The sequence below is a fragment of the Puntigrus tetrazona genome, chromosome 7 (assembly GCF_018831695.1).
Source record: "Puntigrus tetrazona isolate hp1 chromosome 7, ASM1883169v1, whole genome shotgun sequence".
In the NCBI taxonomy this organism is placed as follows: Eukaryota; Metazoa; Chordata; class Actinopteri; order Cypriniformes; family Cyprinidae; genus Puntigrus; species Puntigrus tetrazona.
Genome location: NC_056705.1, coordinates 13,548,720 through 13,569,292, shown reverse-complemented (window position 1 = coordinate 13,569,292; position 20,573 = coordinate 13,548,720). Strand labels below are relative to the sequence as shown.

The 20,573-nt window shown below is 38.1% G+C and overlaps 1 protein-coding gene across 1 annotated transcript in view; it reads right to left on the bottom strand.

The window, feature by feature from the left end:
* efnb3b (ephrin-B3b) overlaps positions 1–20,573 on the bottom strand; it is a 68,773-nt gene that overhangs the window by 5,402 nt on the left and 42,798 nt on the right. Inside the window, exons 3-4 of the mRNA XM_043245190.1 lie at positions 4,247–4,339; positions 2,971–3,039 (exon numbers count right to left, since the gene is read on the bottom strand). Coding sequence (XP_043101125.1) covers positions 2,971–3,039; positions 4,247–4,339 — 162 coding nt within the window. The remainder of the gene's footprint in view (positions 1–2,970; positions 3,040–4,246; positions 4,340–20,573) is intronic.

Sequence of the window (20,573 nt, the reverse complement as noted above, 5' to 3'; positions counted from 1 at the left end):
CCACATCCTGCCCTCTAGCATCTCCTTTCTCCGTCTACCTCGTCATCTGATGGGCTAGTTAATGACTTTAACCAATCAAATGGAACAAATTAAATGGGGCCAGTCATCTAACCCTTTGATTGGCTTGTTCACGTCCTTAACAGATCAGACTGAACCAATTAGAGTCCTCCGTGTTCACTCAAACTGTCAGAAATCTGAATAAAGTTTGGAGGATGTTGCAAAGTACTGGACTTTTCTCTAAACTCGCTGACCAGTGACTCACATCACAATGAGTCAAGGTGGATTGGGTTTCTGCAAACATGCACGTTTTGGCACGGGCATAAAACACGCAGTGTAAACCTGCGGTCAGCCACTGCGGTTTGGCAATGGAGACGTGAACCGCAATCATCAGACCGTTGAGTTGAAAAATAAAGATGAGGAGATGAGTATTTGGGCTCAACATTAAGACCGGTTTACAACAAGAACGAAACTCAAAAGTGACAAATCTCAGACAAAAGGTCTATTCACAATGAGAGTAATTTGGAAAAACCTTCCATAGTCAGTCAAAGTGTAATCTCCAGTACGAATGGTTTCATAGAAGTGCTCTATTTTTTAACTCAAAGTCACTTTTGAGCGAATATCCAAGCTGAATATTCCCTCTCTGTGTGAACTGGCCTTTAGAGTACTTGCAGACGAGGCTACACTATGAATTATTCTTAATATAGCAACTTTTTTGCTGCTGGAAGTTGTTTATCGTTCTTTTTTTTTGCCCTAAAAGCTGTTAAACACTCAGAAGACACACCAGGGAGCAGCAGCTCTAAATGTTCTCCTCTGTAATAAAAAAAACATAATAAATACATTTTTCACACATGAAACATGAGCTGTGGTTTATGTGCTGCAGGTTTAAACACTGGAATGGTGTATTTAGCCTCTTCTATGAACAACAGCTGAGAGAGCATTTTAATAGATGTGGGATCTATGAGGCTATATTAGTCATTTATCTTTACATAACGGGATTATGGCGTGTGGGAGGCATTTCGCAGGGGAAATGAAAGCCAATCTAAACGCTGTGGCTTGATTGGGCTCTTTAAGACAAGGAACTTGAGGAAGTACAAAACCACACAATAGAGATGTGCTAGATAACAACCACATGGTCATTCTCAAAGGTGGACTGCCTTACTATAAAAGACTTTATAGGTTACTAAAGGGGCACTTTGAACAAAACTGAAAATCTAACATGTAGGACTTACTTTCTTGTGTGGAAACAAAATCTTGCACCAAGCTGCTCCTTGTTGAAGAAAAACAGCATATTTTGATTAGGTAGGTTTTAAAGCATGGATGCTGGTTTGAGCTGGTTTAAGCTGGTCCTTAGCTGGTCAGACTAGTTTAGGACCAGCAAATGACCAGCTAAAACCAGCTAAGAAGTGGCATAAACCAGTTTATGACAAGCTAAGGACCAGCTTAAACCAGTTCAAACCAGCACCCAAGCTTTAAAACCTACCCAACCAGCATATGCTGTTTTAACAAATATACATAAAATATGTCTTCCGAAGCAATATGATAGCTTTAAGTGAGCAACAGACTGCTATTTAAGTGATTTTTACAATGTAAATCTTGCCCTCTGTTGCTACAGCATGTGTTTTGTTTGCAACGTGTAAGAGCCAATGGTGTTTGGTGACATCAAATTTGCTTGAAATGCCAACCGAAATGGATTTTCATAGAAAAACAACTTCACACAGTCACTTCTGGCTTGTTGACTGTAGCATTTGTAACATTTTCTTTAAAGCTGTATTGAGGGAAGTGCTTTACATATAAACTGAACTTAATCAAACTTAATTTTCCTTCCTTCACAAGACCTGAAATATGAGAGTTTTATGGACTGCTTTACAGTTCCGGTGTATGCAAACTGACAGTAGCAAAATATTCACATTTTGAGTTCCACAGCATAAAACATTGTTGATTTTGGGTGAACTATTCCTTTAAGAAGGGAATATAGCTCAATGGCAATAGAAAACACAGATTGGAAACACAGATCGGGTTTGATTACACACACACATTAAATACAAGACATGGAACAAATGACCATTGTGCTTACTTAGCCGGACATAGCTGATGTTTCAGCAAGTGTATATATGTGTGTGTGCAGTTGTGATCTCTACGGGAGACAACGAGAGCCCCTGCCGAGCACGGGAACGGTCGGAAATACAGGGATCTGACTGCAGGCGCTCTCAATTGGCCCATCATTATTCTTGACACAATTCCTCTCGTTTTCTCTCTCCATCCCTCACTCCTTTCCTCCACCTCCTCCTTCGCTCCGTGTCTCTATGACTGTCCGTGTTATTGTGCTCATAATGACCTGCAGCCCCCCAAACCCACCTACATCCTCCACCACTCCAAGTCATGACAGACAGCTAGTCTAGATAGACGGATAGATAGATTTTGTTTTTGTCTTTGTATGTCAAAGAGAAAACAGAATAGGACATAAGGCACCAGCCTCTCGCTCCCAAATGTCAAACCCGTGCAAACAAAGAGTGTGAGTAATTTTCTCTTTCTATCATCCTACACTAATCATCCTCCTCTCCCTCCCATTTTCTGTGTCTTTCTTCCTCTCAGGACCAACTAAGCCCAAGCCGCTAAACTAATGGCATTAATAAGTCTCCGAAACGACGGCTCTCTCCTCCTCTCATCCTTTATCTTTCCCCGTGCGGCCATTACCCTCACCGCATTCTGCCTCCAGTTCGTGGCTCCAGGGCCTCCGTAGAAGACGGCGAACGGTGGAAAAGAGCGGAAAAAATGAGGGAACGTGAGGAGGAGAGAACAAACAGAAGGGTGGAATATATCAAAAAGAACCCAAGCGCCAAGACGCCTGCTTCTCTCCATCCATCTGTCGCTTCCTTCCCTTGTTCCTTTAGTTAGTTCTGTTCTTTTATTAATGTTGTGTCTGCTTGGGATGAGCCATGTCCTCATGATACCGAAGGCAGCTGTGTTTACCTGGATTCGGGTTGTTGATACGGTCCGCAGGGTCAGGTTTGGGAGATTTGGCCGGCAGACCATATGGACCTATGGACACATGATTGAGAAACCGTTTAGTAATAATAATGGTTCAGCAAACCACCACACAACAAGCTATTTTAGGTTTTACAGATATTTCACAATATTTCTATTAATACACAAATGCAGGCTTGACGAGACTACTTTCCAAAACATTTTTAAAATCTTGCAAAATCACTGCAAAATTTTGACTGGTAGAGCATATATATATACACTATTCAGTAATCAGCAAGTTAATACTAACTAATATGCAGTTGCTTTACCAATCATTAATAATTGTATCTGCATACGTCTCAAAAGTATAGTACCAAAAAGAGCCAAAGAGCAGATACAAAAGTCCAGGTACAAAATTACAACTGATATGGATTAGTTTAAAATGCAAATGTGTACAACAGGGTTCCTTTAAGACGTTTCACACCATTAAGTTGTTGTTGAGGGGCTACTGCTGAGGTTACAAACACTTTAGACAGCAGACAGACATTTCACACACACACACAGAGTCTGAGCTTATGGTGAGCTGTCACCCTTGTCAAAATGCCATGACAGTCTGCGTGTGTGTATGTGTATGTGTGTGCAGGCACATCTTATCAGATATCTCCAACCGAAACGGCTTTTATTTAGATGACAAACAAAACAGACGTGACCTTTCAGCCACAAAGCAGATAACAACTACAGTGAGAGAGCGAGAGTGAAAAAGAGAGAGCAAAAGGGGTTTTTAAGTAAAGTCAATAAATGTTGCGAAAAAAATCTAAATTGTAGCCAAAGATGAAGGCTAAATAAAAAATAAATAAAAACAGCACGTTTCATAGTCTTTGAGCTGTGTTAATCCTCTCTTATTCAACAGTGTAGTGCGATAGGCATGACTGATAAATAACTCTAAACACACAACAGACACGAGGGTTTGTGGTCTGCCGTTACGGCTCACGGACTTGTGTCCACAGTCTGTTGGGATTCACTTACCGCTATTTTCCTGAGTTTAATAATGAAAACTAACAAGAGGCCAACAGAGTTTGTGTTTGCGTGTAAACAAAAGCTATTGGTCACGAGCGTGGTCATGTGTGCCACTGAGAGAGACGCTTTACTGAGCGCAAGTTTCTGCAAATCCAGCATCCGTAACTGTTTCAGGTGACCAACCCTCTGGCTTTGTCTGCCGATATGCTCCCAAGAGTGTGTGCGTGTGTGAGTGTGTGTGTGTGTGTGAGTGTGTGTTACTCACTCTGTCCCACTTTCAGCACCACCTTCATGCCCTGTGTAGCGCAAACTCCTCCTCTCATGCTCTCCAGCCCCAGACGCGTCCCGTCTGATGTAGCTGTGAAAGAAAACAAGAGATTTATGACATTAAAATACAGGTATCACACACACAGTAAACAAGCAACTGCAATCACTTCTTAATCAGGTTAATTTGTCTTTTTCCAATGTAGAAAAGATAAATATATTTGAAAAGCAACACCGCTTAAAACTGTTTTCATATATTGTATGTTAAATGTAAGTGTATTGTGGTATTTTTTTAATAAAAGTGTGTTTTGTCTTCTCGTGTACATTTTTAGATTTGAAAAAACTGAACATTCTCCAAACAATCTTAAAATTGTATGCAGTGCTGCTTCTCAAGAACACAGTTATTATTTTTTTCCCACTATTATATATCTAGAACTATTGCATATATCGTGTATAAACCAATTCAGCGTCAGACCCTAGCAATCAGCATGTGAACTAAATAAATCAAGAAAGTCACAAAAACAGATGAACACCGAAAGACTAAAACAGATGAATCCTGCATACTGCTGAAAATCAAAAGTATGTGAAACAATATGAAAAATTGTATTTAGTATATTCAATGCATTCAATGTTTTAACCTGAAAAATTCAAACGACAAATTTCGTCCTGTTGATATTTAGAAAAATCTTAATCCAAATTTGTGCAAAAATGTCTACACTTCTGATGCCTTATCAAATTACAAGTCAAGACAGAAAGTTTAACAATAGTGATTTCTTGCCATCTACATAAAAGTTAAGAGCACTGCCTTGTGCTCTGCTTGTATATTGCACATTTTGGCAAATTGTCATCTCCGAACAGCATACATTCTGCATGCTACGAAAAAATGTGTGATATGTCACAAATAGACTCACAGACACAGATCTGATACCGTAGCAATAATAGTTCCTGCTGACACATAGTCCTTCTGCAGAGATATTTGATCTAATGTAGATTAACACACACAAATGTCACTCTGCATCATGGTGCAGCTCTAATGAGGCCTAATTTCCGGTCCCAGAGGAGGTCATTTAACATCCTAAAACGCCTCAAACTGCATTCATCACTCATACACACACAAACTCACTCAATACAGGACTCCTCCATAATCCTGACAGGTTCTTGAGAAATGATATTGGTGAGCTTCATGGACCAAAGTGGGCCAGCGATGGCCGCCGCTCCTAATATGAAGTGGGCTACAGGTGGACGTCATGTGAGATGCATGTGGGTTGAGGTGAGCTAAGAGCAGCCGACGGCTGGTTACATGTGGGCCAGACGCATGGGCCGAAGACAGGACAGGACAGCTTGTCCTTGGTAATAAGGTCTGGCCGTCTTAAATGAGAGAGAGAGAGAGAGAGACAGAAAGAAAGAGAGAGAAATAATGATCTGATGTAAGGGAGAGTGCCAGATCTTATTTACGGAGAGATGGAGTGAGAGAGAGAGAGAGAGAGAAAGAGAAAGAGCGAGAGAGAGAGAATAATGGAGGACGGACACACCTTTGTCCCATGCTGGTTTAATATGTTATGCCTCCTGATTCTGATCCTTTTATATTTTAAATATATCACTCTCTGTCAGTCTCATATGGACATTTTAAACATTTTTGTCCATTAAAAAAAAAAAAATACCCCAGGGCAGAATAATAGCATTCTCACCAATGACCCATGGAGGGTGTGAAAAAAAAGACCTTCACACCTTTATCTTTCCCTTACTCACGCTTTCAGCCTCACTGAAGGACTGCACAGTGTGCATAAAAAGATGGATAGATAGATGATAGATACAGACGGACATATAGACAGATACGATAGATGGATGGATGACTAGATGGACAGACAGACAGATAGAAGAGAGAGGAGGTCAAGGTCAACTGTAACCCTAAAACATGGATATTCTGAGACATTTTGTGAAATGGAAAGAAAAGAGATAGAGAGAGGGAGAGAGAGAGGGAGGGAGACGCTGATGGTCTCTGACAAGCTGTTGCTGATGTGATTGAGAAGAGAGACGATAGGAGGTGATGGAAAGACCAAATGTGTGAGCAGACGACAGAAAAGACAGCATAAGGAAGAGTGGAAAGAGCAAGAGGGAGGGAGTCTGATGACACGTATGAATGTGGCTCTTCCCAATAGGCTGAAGTGCTAAAAAAGGTATTGGGGCAGAAGAAAAAGAAAACGTGAGAAAAAGACAAAAGACAAGCAAGAACAATACTGGTTTATTGTAAGTAGCAAAGCTGTAGCTTCGGCTCTCCTTTAAAGATAAATGGGAGGGGGAGAGAGAGAGAGAAACAAAGCGGCAGAGAGAAATAAAGAGGTAAAAATGGGATGAGGGAAAAAGAATAAAGTAAGGACAGGATGAGTAATTGAGACAATGATCAGCAGTGATGGCGGGATGAGGAGAAATGGAGGAAGGAGTGGCGGAGGAACACCATTCTCCAAGTTCCATGTAACAGGAACAGAAAGAAACCCAGTGCAGAAGTCACTGAGAAACACTGCAGTCAATCGTCCCTAATCACTATGTGTATTTTATTCAGCTCGGTGTGTGTATTCCTCTTCGGGATAAGACAGGAGCCGCTGTGTGTCACAAAGATTCAAGACAGAAGAACTGATAAAAAGAATGAAGTGTAAAGGCCAGAAGAGCGATTTAGTGAACAAAACAACAAACAAATGAAGCCGAGGAGGCTCTGTGTGAGTGTGTGTGAAAGAGAGAGAGAGTGTGTGTGTGCATCTCCCACGCATGTGTTTATGTAAAGGGGTTCTGGGATGCCTCTTGTCGCACTAATGATGGTGATAAAGCGCAAGTCAGTCAGACGTGTGTGTTATGCGTGGGTGTTATCCCACGGCTATTATTGTGGAAGCACATTTGTGTGCGAGTGTGTTTATGAGTTACAGACAGTGAGAGACTCTGTGTGCATATTTGATGGATTTATGCAGCATGTATGTTAGATTTTTTTTAATGGAAGATCATCAAGGCATCATAAATATTCAAATTCTCTCCGTTAAAGGAATATTGTGGGATATTTGTAACTCGTTGATTACTATTTTAACCCTGAAAGCATATATATGCACATGTATAAAACATTTGGTCATCATTTAATCTCCCATATGCAATTACATAAATGCATAAATAAATGAGTGAAAAAGCTTAAAAAAAAAAAAAGAAAAAAGGACAATATCAATACCACACTGCAAATGTTTTTTTGAATCCATGGTTTCTTGTGGGGAGTACATAAACATTAAATGTATACACACTTTTTTTATATTATACAAATATAGTATTATTATCATTAACTAAAACCATGAAAAATGGTTTTCAGCTAAATAATACAATTAACTTAAATTAAAATTAAATAAAATTGTAATTACAAATTTTGCAACTAATAAACAACATTTCTTTTTACTAAATTACTAAAACTAAATCTGAAATAAAAATACTATAAATCTAAACAGAAATCTAAATTAAATTTATTATAAATAAAAGCTAATTCAAAATACTTGTGTATTAATAATACTAAAATAACACTTCAAATCTTGTTGACACCCATGTATAGTCAAATGGCACATTTGAATGTTCAAATACAAAAATAAATTGAGATTAGAGGCATAGGGTAGGATTTAAATGAATAGTTCACCTAAAAATGTAATTCTGTCATCATTTACTCATCACTTGAGTAGTTCCAAACCTGTATAAACTTTTTTTTCTTCTGAACACAAAGGAAGATCTTTTACAGAAAGACAATCAATGGTGACCCAAAACAGCCTGGTTACAAACTTTCATTTAGAAATTTGATTTGAATTTTTGTGTAAAACTATTTGTTTAAATTAGGATCTTTTCTTCACACAAGGCTTCTGAAGACTGAAAAATATTTTTAACTACTTTTCTTGCTAGACAACACATGGAAAAGAGCAGCACAAACATCTGTTTTTCTTGTCTATAGATGAAAGAAAACCACAGCATTTAGAACAACATGCGTGACAGTAATTCATTCTGAATTTTTATTTTTGACAAAAATGATCTTTTTATTAAAATACCAGCCTTATATTTCTGTTTTCAAGCCTTCTGGCCCATTTTCCTGCTACGCTTTCACTCAAACTGCATATGTAAACACGCTAAAAGCATGTTTTCTCTTTGTTGCAGGCTGAGAAACAGGTCAAAATTAATGTTCTATATAATCGCCAACATTCCACAGATGCTCTTCATAGAAAACGAGCAGTAAATAACTCACAATATTCCATTAAAAATGCCCAAATCTCAAGACACATCCATTATTGAGCTGCAAAACATGAAGTTAGCGTTAGAGTGTGAAATACGATGTGTTTTTTTTTTTAATACAGTATACTGCACCAGGAGAGATTTGCACTGCTGTCCTCAGCCAACTATTTCCACCTCTGGCTCACACTTCATATTTCCTGAAACTAAATAAGACTCAATAAATCAGAAGCAACACATTTGTATGGTTGATTTAAGCCATTAACGAAGCCTTCATAAGCAATTAAGAGAGTGCTGACAGCTAAAAAGAGAAAAGGACAGGAGAATTCACCAAAAAAAAAAAAAAAAAAAAAGTGCCATGTGCCATCGTAAAATCATAATGCTTTCCATTAACTTTAAAAGCAAGAGAAACGCCGCAGTGTTCTTGCGAGGCACACTTTATACCGTTATCTAGCAAAACAACAGCAATTTATGATGGAAAATGGCTGCTGATGTCGAAATGGATGCAGATTTTGATGGCACTTTTCTTAATGTTTCTGAGCGGAGCGTTCTGCGTTCTGATTGGTCAGTTCATGACATCCATAGAAGAGGCACAGGAAAACTGAGACGACATGCGCTGTAGATGACTTTACGTGTCTGACAAGACCTCAATGTCATTATAAATGGCCCTGTGTGAGTGTATGATAAAGTAGCACCGGCTAACATTAGATTGTGTGTGTGTGTGTGTGTGTGTGTGTGTGTGTGTGTGTGTGTCTGAGCAGGACAGATTAAGGAGCCTCTTGAGGTAGGCACGAGTATATCACACTGACAGTCTTGGCAATAGTGCATAATTGCAGCTCATAATGTCCCAGATGATCACACGCACACAGTAACACTAGAATACAGTTGTCAAAAGCAAACATGTTTAAAACATAAATGACATACGAGAGTGTATATATAATCTACTCCCCACACACACAGCTAGGAATCCTGGGCCTCCTGACTGTATATTGAGCTGGGCCACTTTTTTTTAAACAAAATGTAACGACAACACATTTCCTGATACCAGCTTATACAGAAGCACTACAAAACTGAATATTTCTCTCAGGGCATCACAGACCAAAATATTAACTCGTGAATTTAATATTTTAGGGAATATTGCTCGTTCAATGCAAGATAAGCTCAATCGACAGCATTTGTAGCATAATTATGACAACAAAATTATTGACAATTGTTTATTTTAGAATTTAAAAGCATTGTACATTAGCGTTTACAAGTTTGGGTTCAGTAATTTTTTTTTTAAATAAAGGAGACATTTAATTTATCAAATGCAACAGTAAAAACTTATTGTTTGTTTTTTAAATCAATTCTTATTTTTTCACTTTATTTTTCTCCTGGAGAAATGTATCACAGTTTCTGGAAAAATAATAAAATATGAATTGTGTGGTGATTATTATAAATGGTTCTTCAGCACCAAATCAGCACATTACAGTCATTTCTGAAAGATCAAGTAATCATAAAGACTGGAGTAAATGTAAATATATTAAAACAGGGATTCTATAAATTGTTCAATTCCATAATCTTAAGGTTTAAATTGCACTCTTGATCAAATAAATGTAGCCTTTGTGAGAGAGACTTTCAAAATTTAACTTTATTTAATTTAACAAATTTTTGATTGGTAGTGTATTATTTTATCATTCTGTAGTTCTTAAAAAAATCCCCTCCTTTCATTCTTGTTATAACTATACTTTATTTGAGCTACAATGTTTTTGTTGTTGTATTTTATTTTAGGGTTTGTTGCTTTCCATTGTTGTGCCAATGTTTTTTTTTTACCAATGTTTTGGTCTTGTTTGTTATGTGGCTATACTCTTTATTCACCTGCATTGTCAATGCCTCACATGTAATTAAAATGTTATGTTTTTTAAATAAATTTTTGTTGTAACATTATGCCACAATTATCGTCAGTTGAGGCTGACTTGTATCGAACCTGCAATATTTCCAATATTCGGGCATAAAATGCATTTAATACACTGTTGCGGGCCCCTCTGCACCTGTGGACCCCTAGAGCCGTTCCCACCTTTGACCCTATTAGCTACAACCCTGCATGATCTTTTCTATGTGCTCAATGACATTTTCATTTGGAACCAGTTAGTTTCTACCCATCCAAACAGATTACGGTCATTCCTCTTTTGATCGACCCCCTGGGTGTCAAAGCGCTGCCAGCTTCTTCGGGGGGACCCGACCGCAGACACGCAAGGAGCGCATATCCTTCCTCTTATATACCCACGAAAACGCACTCTTACAGTCACAAATCTGAATCTAAAGCAAGCATGACACCACGAGCACTGCCAGCGCATACATTTCCGTGCTGTAAATGGATGTTGTAGTGTGTCAGAGCGAGCGTGAGGTTAAAGGCTCCAGTGGTCGAGTACTAAGAGAAGGCTGGTACTGGAGGCCTGCCAGGCAGACTCGTGAACCACTAGAGAGAGTTTAACCCGTCTGACCTCTTAACCATTCCATCTCCAGCTGCCAGCCCATCAGCCTGTATGAGTAAACACACAACACAAATAAAAACTCCAGCAGAGCAAGTGTCCGAGAGAAGAAAGCAGCTTTAGAGGGCAGAGGTCACAGACAAAGAGAGACAGAGGCAGATCTGAAAAATCCCTCGTCCTTTCCTCCAGATAAGGTTTAAATGAGTCTATAAATAAGCGTGTAAACAAATAAACCATTTGGTGGCTCATGTAATGAGATCAGACAGCTCTAATCCTGTTCAGACTGTAAAATCTGCTGGACTGTAAATCAGCTGTGGGATCTACTGTATGAATATCAACACCATCAAGGCTTATAAAGCCCCTAAATATATTGCATAAAATACAAAACAGATTAAATAAGCTGATGGGACATGCTTGGTGCAAAAGAGCCATGATGCAATGGCATGCACACTGAGACATGCTCCTATTGCTTCTATCTTTTAAATAAATAGAAAACTAATCTAAATCTAACATAAAACACAAAATAATTCAACGCTGGGCTACAATTAATCATGATTAACTGCATATAAAAATAAAATATAAAAATATAGTATAAAATATATATGTGTGAATTGTGTATATTTATTATGTATATATGCATGTATATATATTTAAGAAGTATTTTTATTATACATATATATATACACATTTTTTTTAGGTGTACATTTTGTATATATATATATATATATATATATATATATATATATATATATATATATATATATATATATATATATATATATATATATAGCTTAATGATGAAGATGAACTAAATTGTTAATATAACTAGACAAAATATAACTGATACTATATTGTACCAACAACAATGTACAATATTTGCAAGACCTGTGTACAAGATAATACATTCTTTTCTTCTTTAATGATTAAAGAATATCATGATGCATTACATAAATACACACTAGTCTGAGCGCTACCAGAACGCTCTCCAGACGGCGGCATTCTAGAAAGCAATACTCCATCTCAGAACACAAGAGTGGAGCAAGGCATGATGGGATATCTCCGCAGGACTCCTAGGTTATGTGGGGTTACGCAAAGAGCGTCATCGGCATTCAGGCGCGGATCTTTCGTAATCTCAGAAGAGTGGCGGGCTGACAGTGAGGATGTGGGTCAGAAAGGAGGAAGGACATCCAAACTAACTGGGTCATGTCTGTGGGCAACAGCGCTTGAGTGCAAACCTCAGTGGAGAGCATGCGTGTGGATCTATGCTTTGTGCATTGCAACAGAAATCTGGATATATCTGCTTACACTGTGTGGGTTCAATTCAAACCGAATGAGTCATGTCTGCTTGAGCCTAAACATCCAATGAATTTTAATTAAAGAAAGACAAGATAAAGAAAAGGTGAGCGAGGACTGGGGTAGATCGATGCATTTGATGCTTAACATTTTTATCTGGTCACCTCGATATGTCTTTTATCATCTATCCATCCATTCATCCATCCATCTATCTAGCTTTCCACCCATTTATTCGCTCCACCTTGACCTGCTGCACCACACGCTCAACGACTTGTTAAATTAGCCCTGGCACACGCAACACGTCACTGACGCAACACAGCCAAAACATTTGTTTGCCCTCCGGACAACTTTCACTGGAAGAGTGGAGATGAAGAAGTTGTTGAGGTGAAGGACAAAAGTGTGGAGGGAGAGAAGGAGCAAGAAAAGAGGGAAGTGGGTCAACGGTCTGAAGGGAGGAAGGAGATGGCATTCAGTGAAAGAAAGCGAGAGGGAGAAAGAAAGAGAGATAAAGAGATGGAGAAAGAGGGAAGGAGGGGGTTGCTATATTAAGAAAGATGCCGGCAAGTATGAGACTGAAAAAACAGGAGAGGAGCAACAGAGCGGAGAGTGTTTTGCGGAAAATTCTGGTGAACTGTTAGTTTCTGGGTCATATCAAAGCCAAACGGCAAACAGACGGGCACAAGGGGGCACAGATAAAGTGGTTTCAGTGAAGAGGTGGGTGGATCATGAATAATTTTGTAACTGTAATGGTATATATTGCAAAATGATTGCTGAAAAATCCACACAACCACACAAAAATGTTGAATTAGATAAGACGCTTTAGGTTTTTTCATTATTTATAAGTACTTTGTGGACGCAAATGAATAAGGTCATTTATAATAGCTCAAAAAAGCACTACAATGATAAAGTTTAAAATAAAAGATTCACAATAAACAGACTTCTGGGAGAATCAAAACAGTCACTGTAAAAAGCCATGCATATCTTGGGAGTGATAAAATATTTAAATGTTTTTAAAAGATTTTATAATTTTATTTATTCCTGTAATGCAATGCTGAATTTTAAGCAGCCATCCAGTCTTCAGTGTGACATGATCCTTCTGAATCATTCTAATATGCTGATTTGCAGCTTAAAAAACAATCCCTACTATCAGGGTTGCCAGGTTTTCTCAGCAAAACCCGGCCAATTGCTACTCATAACTAGCCCAAAACTAATCGCCTTCCAGTGGGATTTCCATTAAAAATCGTGTTCTGGTGGGGTAAATGTAAGTTTTTTTTTTGTGAGGTAAAAAGTCACATTTCAGAGGCTAATTATCACGTTATTGGGGTCGCTTCAACCCACGAACATGAAAAACATCCCACGGAAAGAGCATTATAGTAGCCCAATACCGCGGGAAAACCGCTGACTTGGCAACACTTCCTACTATTATCGATGTTAAGAACGGCTGTGCCGCATATTTTTATGGAAACAATACACTTTTTTTCAGGAATCTTTGACTAAACTTCAAAACAGCAGTATTTATTTAAAACAGACCTTTTTTTCTACCTTTATGTCTTTACTGTCACTTTTAATCAATTGAATGTATCCTGAGTTCATTTCTTACTGACCTTAAACTGATATATTCACATATGTATACAAAAACAGTGTTCGACAGTGCAGGATCTCTACCGCCTGACACATTTCTACCATTGCACAGTATGCACCATCCTGCCGCCCAACCCTATTTCAGTGTGTGCAGAACACAGTCGAACATCTTAAAGACTGTAATCACATTTCACTGTCGTTTTAATTACAGGTTCTAATGAAAGCAAGCAGAACACTGCCAAATGAGCAAAGCGGCGAGTACAGAAGTGTGTGCCTAAAAGCCAAACACAAAATAACGTCTCTAAACACACACACACACACACAGGGTAAAAACCTGAATTCACTTTGGCCCTTCTGTTTGACAGAACAGCCAGAACCACACACACACACACACAATCCAACATCTGGAGTACTTTAGGGCTGGACGGATTCTAGAGCCAACCATAATTTACTGGCCGTGTGTGTGTGTGTGTGTGTGTAGAGAGACAGACTGAGAGACCAACTAGGGACAAAATGTTCGCCTTGTGTGAGAGATCGTGTCAAGTTTTTAGCTGTTCTTTTATCATTTGTTAATCCGAAACGCACAAAAACCCAAACACCACCATCACCAGGAGAGCACAGGATCGAGGGGAAAAGAGAACGCAAATAACAGAGAGGAGAAATAGGAGAAACATGGGAGGTAGCCAGTTGAAATAATGTATCCTGACATCTGTGCCTGCATAGGGCTCCAGGGAGAGAGAGAGAGAGCGAATGAAAAAGAGGGAGATGGACAGAAAGTATCAGTCGAAATAGAGATGATGGATTGTGGGAAAGAGAATGAAAGGGATAACTAAGATTTGTGTGCAAATGTGTGTGTGTGTGTATGCGTGTGTGTTTCTACTGTGACAGGAAAATATGTTTGATTAAGGCTTGTTTGTGCGGTTTGATTTGCTGAATGTGACATACTTTCTGTTGTCTGCTTGTCCTCTGTGGATTCACAGACTGGAGCAGAAATAGAAGAACGAGGGTTTGGACGGTTGAGAGGAAGATCTTTTGGATGTGTTTGAGTGCGCGACAGAAAGAATGACAGAAAGAGAAAAGCAGTGTTGGTCTGTGTTTATGTAAAAGGAACTAAATGAGTTATTCGAGCTTATCCAAAGCCACATTGTGTGAACAAGAGAGCGCTGGTTTTGCTAAAATGACAGGATGTGTAAGTATATTTAAGGGTTTGGATCTTAACGTGTATGTGTGCAAGAGAGAAATATATAACAAGAGAAAGACCGCATTTAAAAAAGAGATTAATATAGTTTATAACTTCCGACACAAACACACTTTCGTTTTTTTCTGTTTGTCACCGAATAGTTTTCCAAAACACATTTGAAAAATCTGAAACACAAACAAGTTATATGGGATGTCTGATTTAATTAGATTAATTCGGTTTATTTAGATATTTAAAAAAAAAAATCCACTGAGGACAGATGTATATAGACGTACAAAAGCTACAGTTCTTCACATAGAAAAACTAAATAATGTAAATGTAACGCTCTGTTCAATTTATTTGAATGAACCAATCCTTTGGACAGTTCATTTTACTAAACCATTTGAAAAGTACAGCACAAACACACATGTACATTTCCAAATTTATGTCAAAAAATGTGTATGTCACAAACAGTTATAGACGCATAGACACAACATAAGCACACACACAAACATACTTATACAGCTATATTTCAGATTGGTTAATCAAAAAGGTTATTTCACTGAGAACCCACATATCATCTAAAATCTCTCTCACACACATAGACAACAAAAAGTATACATACTTTTTAGTATTCTTATTGCTGATTCTGATTCGTTTGAACAAAAGCTGTCCAGTTAAATTCATATCTCGGAAAATTCTACTACTTAGAATAAGGCATTTAATCAAGTTTGTTTTTCAGTCTGTTTCAGACCTTTGGTTAAGATTCAAAATTGCCAAACTGCTCCAATAAAGTGTGATGTTGGATCCTCAATACCTCTACGCAAAATTCTCCTTTACAATCGCTTTCTGAATCGATTCAAATGAATCATCAAAAAGAGTCGTTCGCAATGTTCTATATCATACCTTTCCCCATTTCCTCCATTTTCCATGCCTGAGGAGTTTCCAGAGCTTTAGAGTTTGAGAGCAGTCTGTTAGCTTGAGAGAAGGCAGTGGAACCGTGCACACACACACACGCACACACACACACACACACACACACACACGCACAGTCCCTGGCCCCCATTATCTGAGACAGCTTTGTGTTTGGAGTGTAGGGCACAGGGATTAAGTCAGATCTATAACCGTGAATGGAGGAGTGTTGGGTTCCTCTCTCCCACAGAATTAATTACCCTAATTAGACTCCTTAATTGCATGCATTACAATTCTGGTTTCAGAGGGGAGGAACAGGCTTCACGCACTGAGCAGAAGGTGCGGTGGCACAAACCCAGCTGAGACATGCATCTTCTACTCCATATTAATAAACTCGTTCGCACAGCTGTAAATATATGGATGGAATATTAGCACTCAAAAGAGCTCATTAGTCAGTAGAAGAGCATATTAACCCATAGGACAGAACATAGCGTGGTAATGTCTTGTTTTTAAATGGCGCCTGATTTAATCTGCCCTGGCTGTGGTGACGTTAGGGTTCTGTCCTATTCTATTTTCAGCATTCAGCTTTAAGCTTCACAGATTCGTTGATTATAACAGGAATAGTCCCAGCCTCAGACGGTACAACCGGATTCACGCATGGATGCATATTGCGCAAAAAGTGCCAGGAGCTTTCTCAAACTGGCAAGCTGCATTTTTGGGAAGTCAGGGTACTCAGGTTTTATCTGTCCCACAGGAACATTATATTTACAATCTCCAAAACGTACAAGTCTCTTCCTGTATAAGTAGTCGGTTTTTGGCCAAAAAAAAAAAAAAAAAAAAAATGCAAAATGGTTTACTTAATGCTGATATTCAATAAAGCAAAATACCAAAATAAAACAACAGTACTGCCTAAACAAATGGCACAAGGCATTTTATAAAATTAGATTTTCCAGAAAGTCGTACAGGTTTGGAATAAGAAGGTGACATTTTTAAATGATGTCCATTAGATAATGTCCTTTAAAGTGTAGACGCCAAATCTCTATGTCGCACAAAAAAAGTAGTTTTCTTCAACTGGCAAACTAAAATCTGATTGGCTGACTAAAAGCAATTTCCGGCAATCGCTATGCACTGGTTTATATCAGTTTGCTGGGAAATGAAACATGAATAATGAGCACAATTGAGAAAGAATTAGTTGCTGAATTTGTCAAAGCTTGTAAGGCTCATGATACTGAATCTTTTAAAGACTTTTGTTTGGTTATACCCAATATCAGTTAAACTCGCATCTAAACATAATATAAAAAGTAAACCATGGTCACAAAATAAAATAAAAGTGGATGCAGAAAAAGCTAAAGACATCTCCGATGATCGTACAAGACTGTTCTAGTTGTGTCGCATCACTCAGTGTAAAGCTACTAGAGAACTCTGAACCTACTATCAGGAGGTTGTGAGCTTTGCTGAAATGTTCATATGCACTGTGAAGCGAGTTGAACACACACACACACACACTCAAAAATGCCTGTGTGGCTTTGCATTTTTAACGATTATTAAAATCTTGGCACACCAGCCAGTGCGCTTGGTGAATTATGGCTTTGGCATCAAGAACGGCAGAATGAGAAATCTGCCAAAAAGAAAAATGGGGGCCAAAACGGGGTAGGAAGAAGGAAAGCCGACAGAAGAGGTCAGATAAGGGGAAGAAACTACTTTGTGCTGGTAAGATACACTAGCTTAAAAGAAAATAAATAAACTAAGCTTAAAAGATTTATCTAAGGGACAGATGAGTGGATGAAGATCTGGAAGGAGATGGAACAACAAACGAGAGCAGTGAGGAAAGAGCCAAATGAACGTTTTGAGATTAATGCATCCACAGAGGAGACTGAGAGTGAGTTCGGACTGGGAATTAAGAAAATAAACTTGGGAATAAGAACTGTTATTCAACTACAAGATAGACAAAATGCAGCCCAATTAGTCTAGTCCAATTCACAAACAAATTATTTTTATTGCAACAATCAAAAAGACTATCAGCCTCCTCAAAAACTAAAAAAACTACTAATATAATTTAACAGAAAGCGCTTACAGTCCATTTTACTTCCATAATGTGTCAGATTTCATTCAGATTTTTTTTTAATATCTTATATATTCTTACGCAAGGCTACAATTGCTTGATTAAAAATATAGAAAACATAGTAACATTGAGGAATATTTGAACAATTTAAAATACTCTTTTCAATATATTTTAAAGTATATTTCTTTGCCAAAGTCTCATATGATCCTTCAGAAAACTTCAGTTTCTCAAGAAACATAGAAATAATATTAATCAATGCCATGAACGGTTGTTTGTGGGATAAACAGATATTAAATACATATATAAATTAAAGAACATTTATTTAAAAAAAATTTAAATAAGTTTGGACTGTCACTTTTGATCAATTTAACACGTAGTTAAAAGTACTATTTTTTTTAAACAAATGTTGAATGGTAGTGTACATATGAAAACAAATTACTAGGTGACATCAAATGAACAGGCAAATCATTTCAAAAGCAGAAAAGTCAACACATTTTGATGAAAGATTACGAGGACAAATTTCTTTCTTTGGAATAAAATGTCATCGCGCATTAAGAAAGTAAACAGAGTAAGCTTTGATTTCTCTTTGACTATTCAACCAGAATTAAAAAGTAGAATCAGAATCTGAACCAGAAATGTTCAATTTCCTTCTTGCTTTTTCAGTAGCACACGCAGCAACCATTTCACTCTTTCTCTCTGTATCTGTCTGTCTTTCCCGTGGACAGCTGGTCAACCCCAATCCCACCCCAACTCTTTAATCTCCCTCCACACACAGTAAACATCCTCTCTGCCTAAAGTCTGTTTACCCAAAAAGTGTGTTTGTCATGCGAGTGTGTGGTTGATGAATAGATGATCTATGAAGATCATCTAAAGAGATTTACAACATGAGCTTGTGTGTGATTTTGTGTGTGTGTGTGTGTGGTCACATGTGTGAATTAATATCAGAGGGATAATTTGTTCTCCACTGTGCATTCACACACACACACACACACACAAGCCGCTGTGGCAGCTGTGCGCGTATGTGTGTACTCTCTGTTCATTATTGCTATTAACGGGTCATGTTTGCGTGATCTCGCACACTAAATTGCGGCCATGTCGTCGTGTTTCTGCATTCGGCCTAGTGAGGCGATGTCAAGGGTCAATGGCATGGTGAGCGCTGGATAAGCGCACCCCCTGTTCCCGGGAAACACATCCCTCCACAAGTGGTTCCTCAGCAGAATGAGGCACAATGCTGGCTTTGTCTGCTACTGCATAGAGAGAGAGAGAGAGAGAGAGCGGAGGCTATGTGTGTGTGTGTGTGTGTGTGTGTGTGTGTGTGTGCTTGTATGTGAGGTTAAATGAATCACACAATGTTAACTAGTTGGAATCCAATTAGTGTGGACTTTTTTTTGTCTGACCTTTGGGGAGTATCTGTTCAATCCATCCATCCACACACATAAACACACACACACACACACAAACACTGGTTTCACTATATCTCAGAGGATTTAAACAGAGGTGATGAAACTTGGCCCCTCACACAAATCAGTCAGTATTAGTACATTTAAAGAAACTCATCAGCAAGCCTTGAAAGTCTACACAACTACATTTTTCATCTTTTTTCCTCACCCTCTTGTCTTTGCAAAACGTTTGACTTTCTTTCTTCTGCAAAAAAACACGCAAAATAGAAATATTTTCAAACATGTAGACAACTGAATGTCACGTTATCGTAAAAAACTGTTGCATAGTTGATGTTAGCTCAGGTCCATTACTTTAAAAGATACAACAACTGATTTAAATGATGCATTAATTATTGTTGAAATTAACTTTAACCTAAGTTAATAAATGCATTAGGAATATTTTTGACAAACGTAGTTAACATTAACAAATGGAAATCTATTGTAAAGTACCTGCTTTTATGTTCCACAGAAGAAAGTAAATCAGGTTTGGGAGGACATGAGGGTGAATATAGTTAAACTATCCCCTTTAAAACAACTTCAAATGTCCTCAAAAGGTGGTTTTGGTCATGTTGTACTGTATTTGTTAGGATCTATTTTGCCTCTAATAAGTTCAGCCAAACCTATACACACACACAGACACATAAAGATTGCTGTTCTGATTCTTGACCTAAATTAGAGAGGAGACCCATCACATTCACTTACTCACTCTCCACAAACAGACTCTTTAAACTAAAACCTTTTCCTTCTGATCCACAGAATGTGCTAGAGCTGGGCAAAAACTTCGATTTTCTGATTAGTCACGATCTTCATTTGAGGGATGCTGATAAACATTCTTAAAGTCCCAAGATTACTCTGTCAGTGTTTTCTGCACCACTTTTCAATGCACTTTCTGCTGCATCTACAGCCCATCAGTAAAAAGGCATATTTTACCAGAGTTTGAAGTCTGAATTATGTCAAAAATATAGAAAGCCGCACCCATAACATAAAACATTATGTTAAAGGGTGCAGTAGTGATCGAATAAAATTACTCTTAAATAACCAATTATTTTAGTGAATCAAAAAGCATTCAAAATAACAAGGGTAGTCGAATTCACAAACATCTCACATGAACAATTCTTTCCAGTGAATCAAAAACACCATTCACAAATAAATGACTC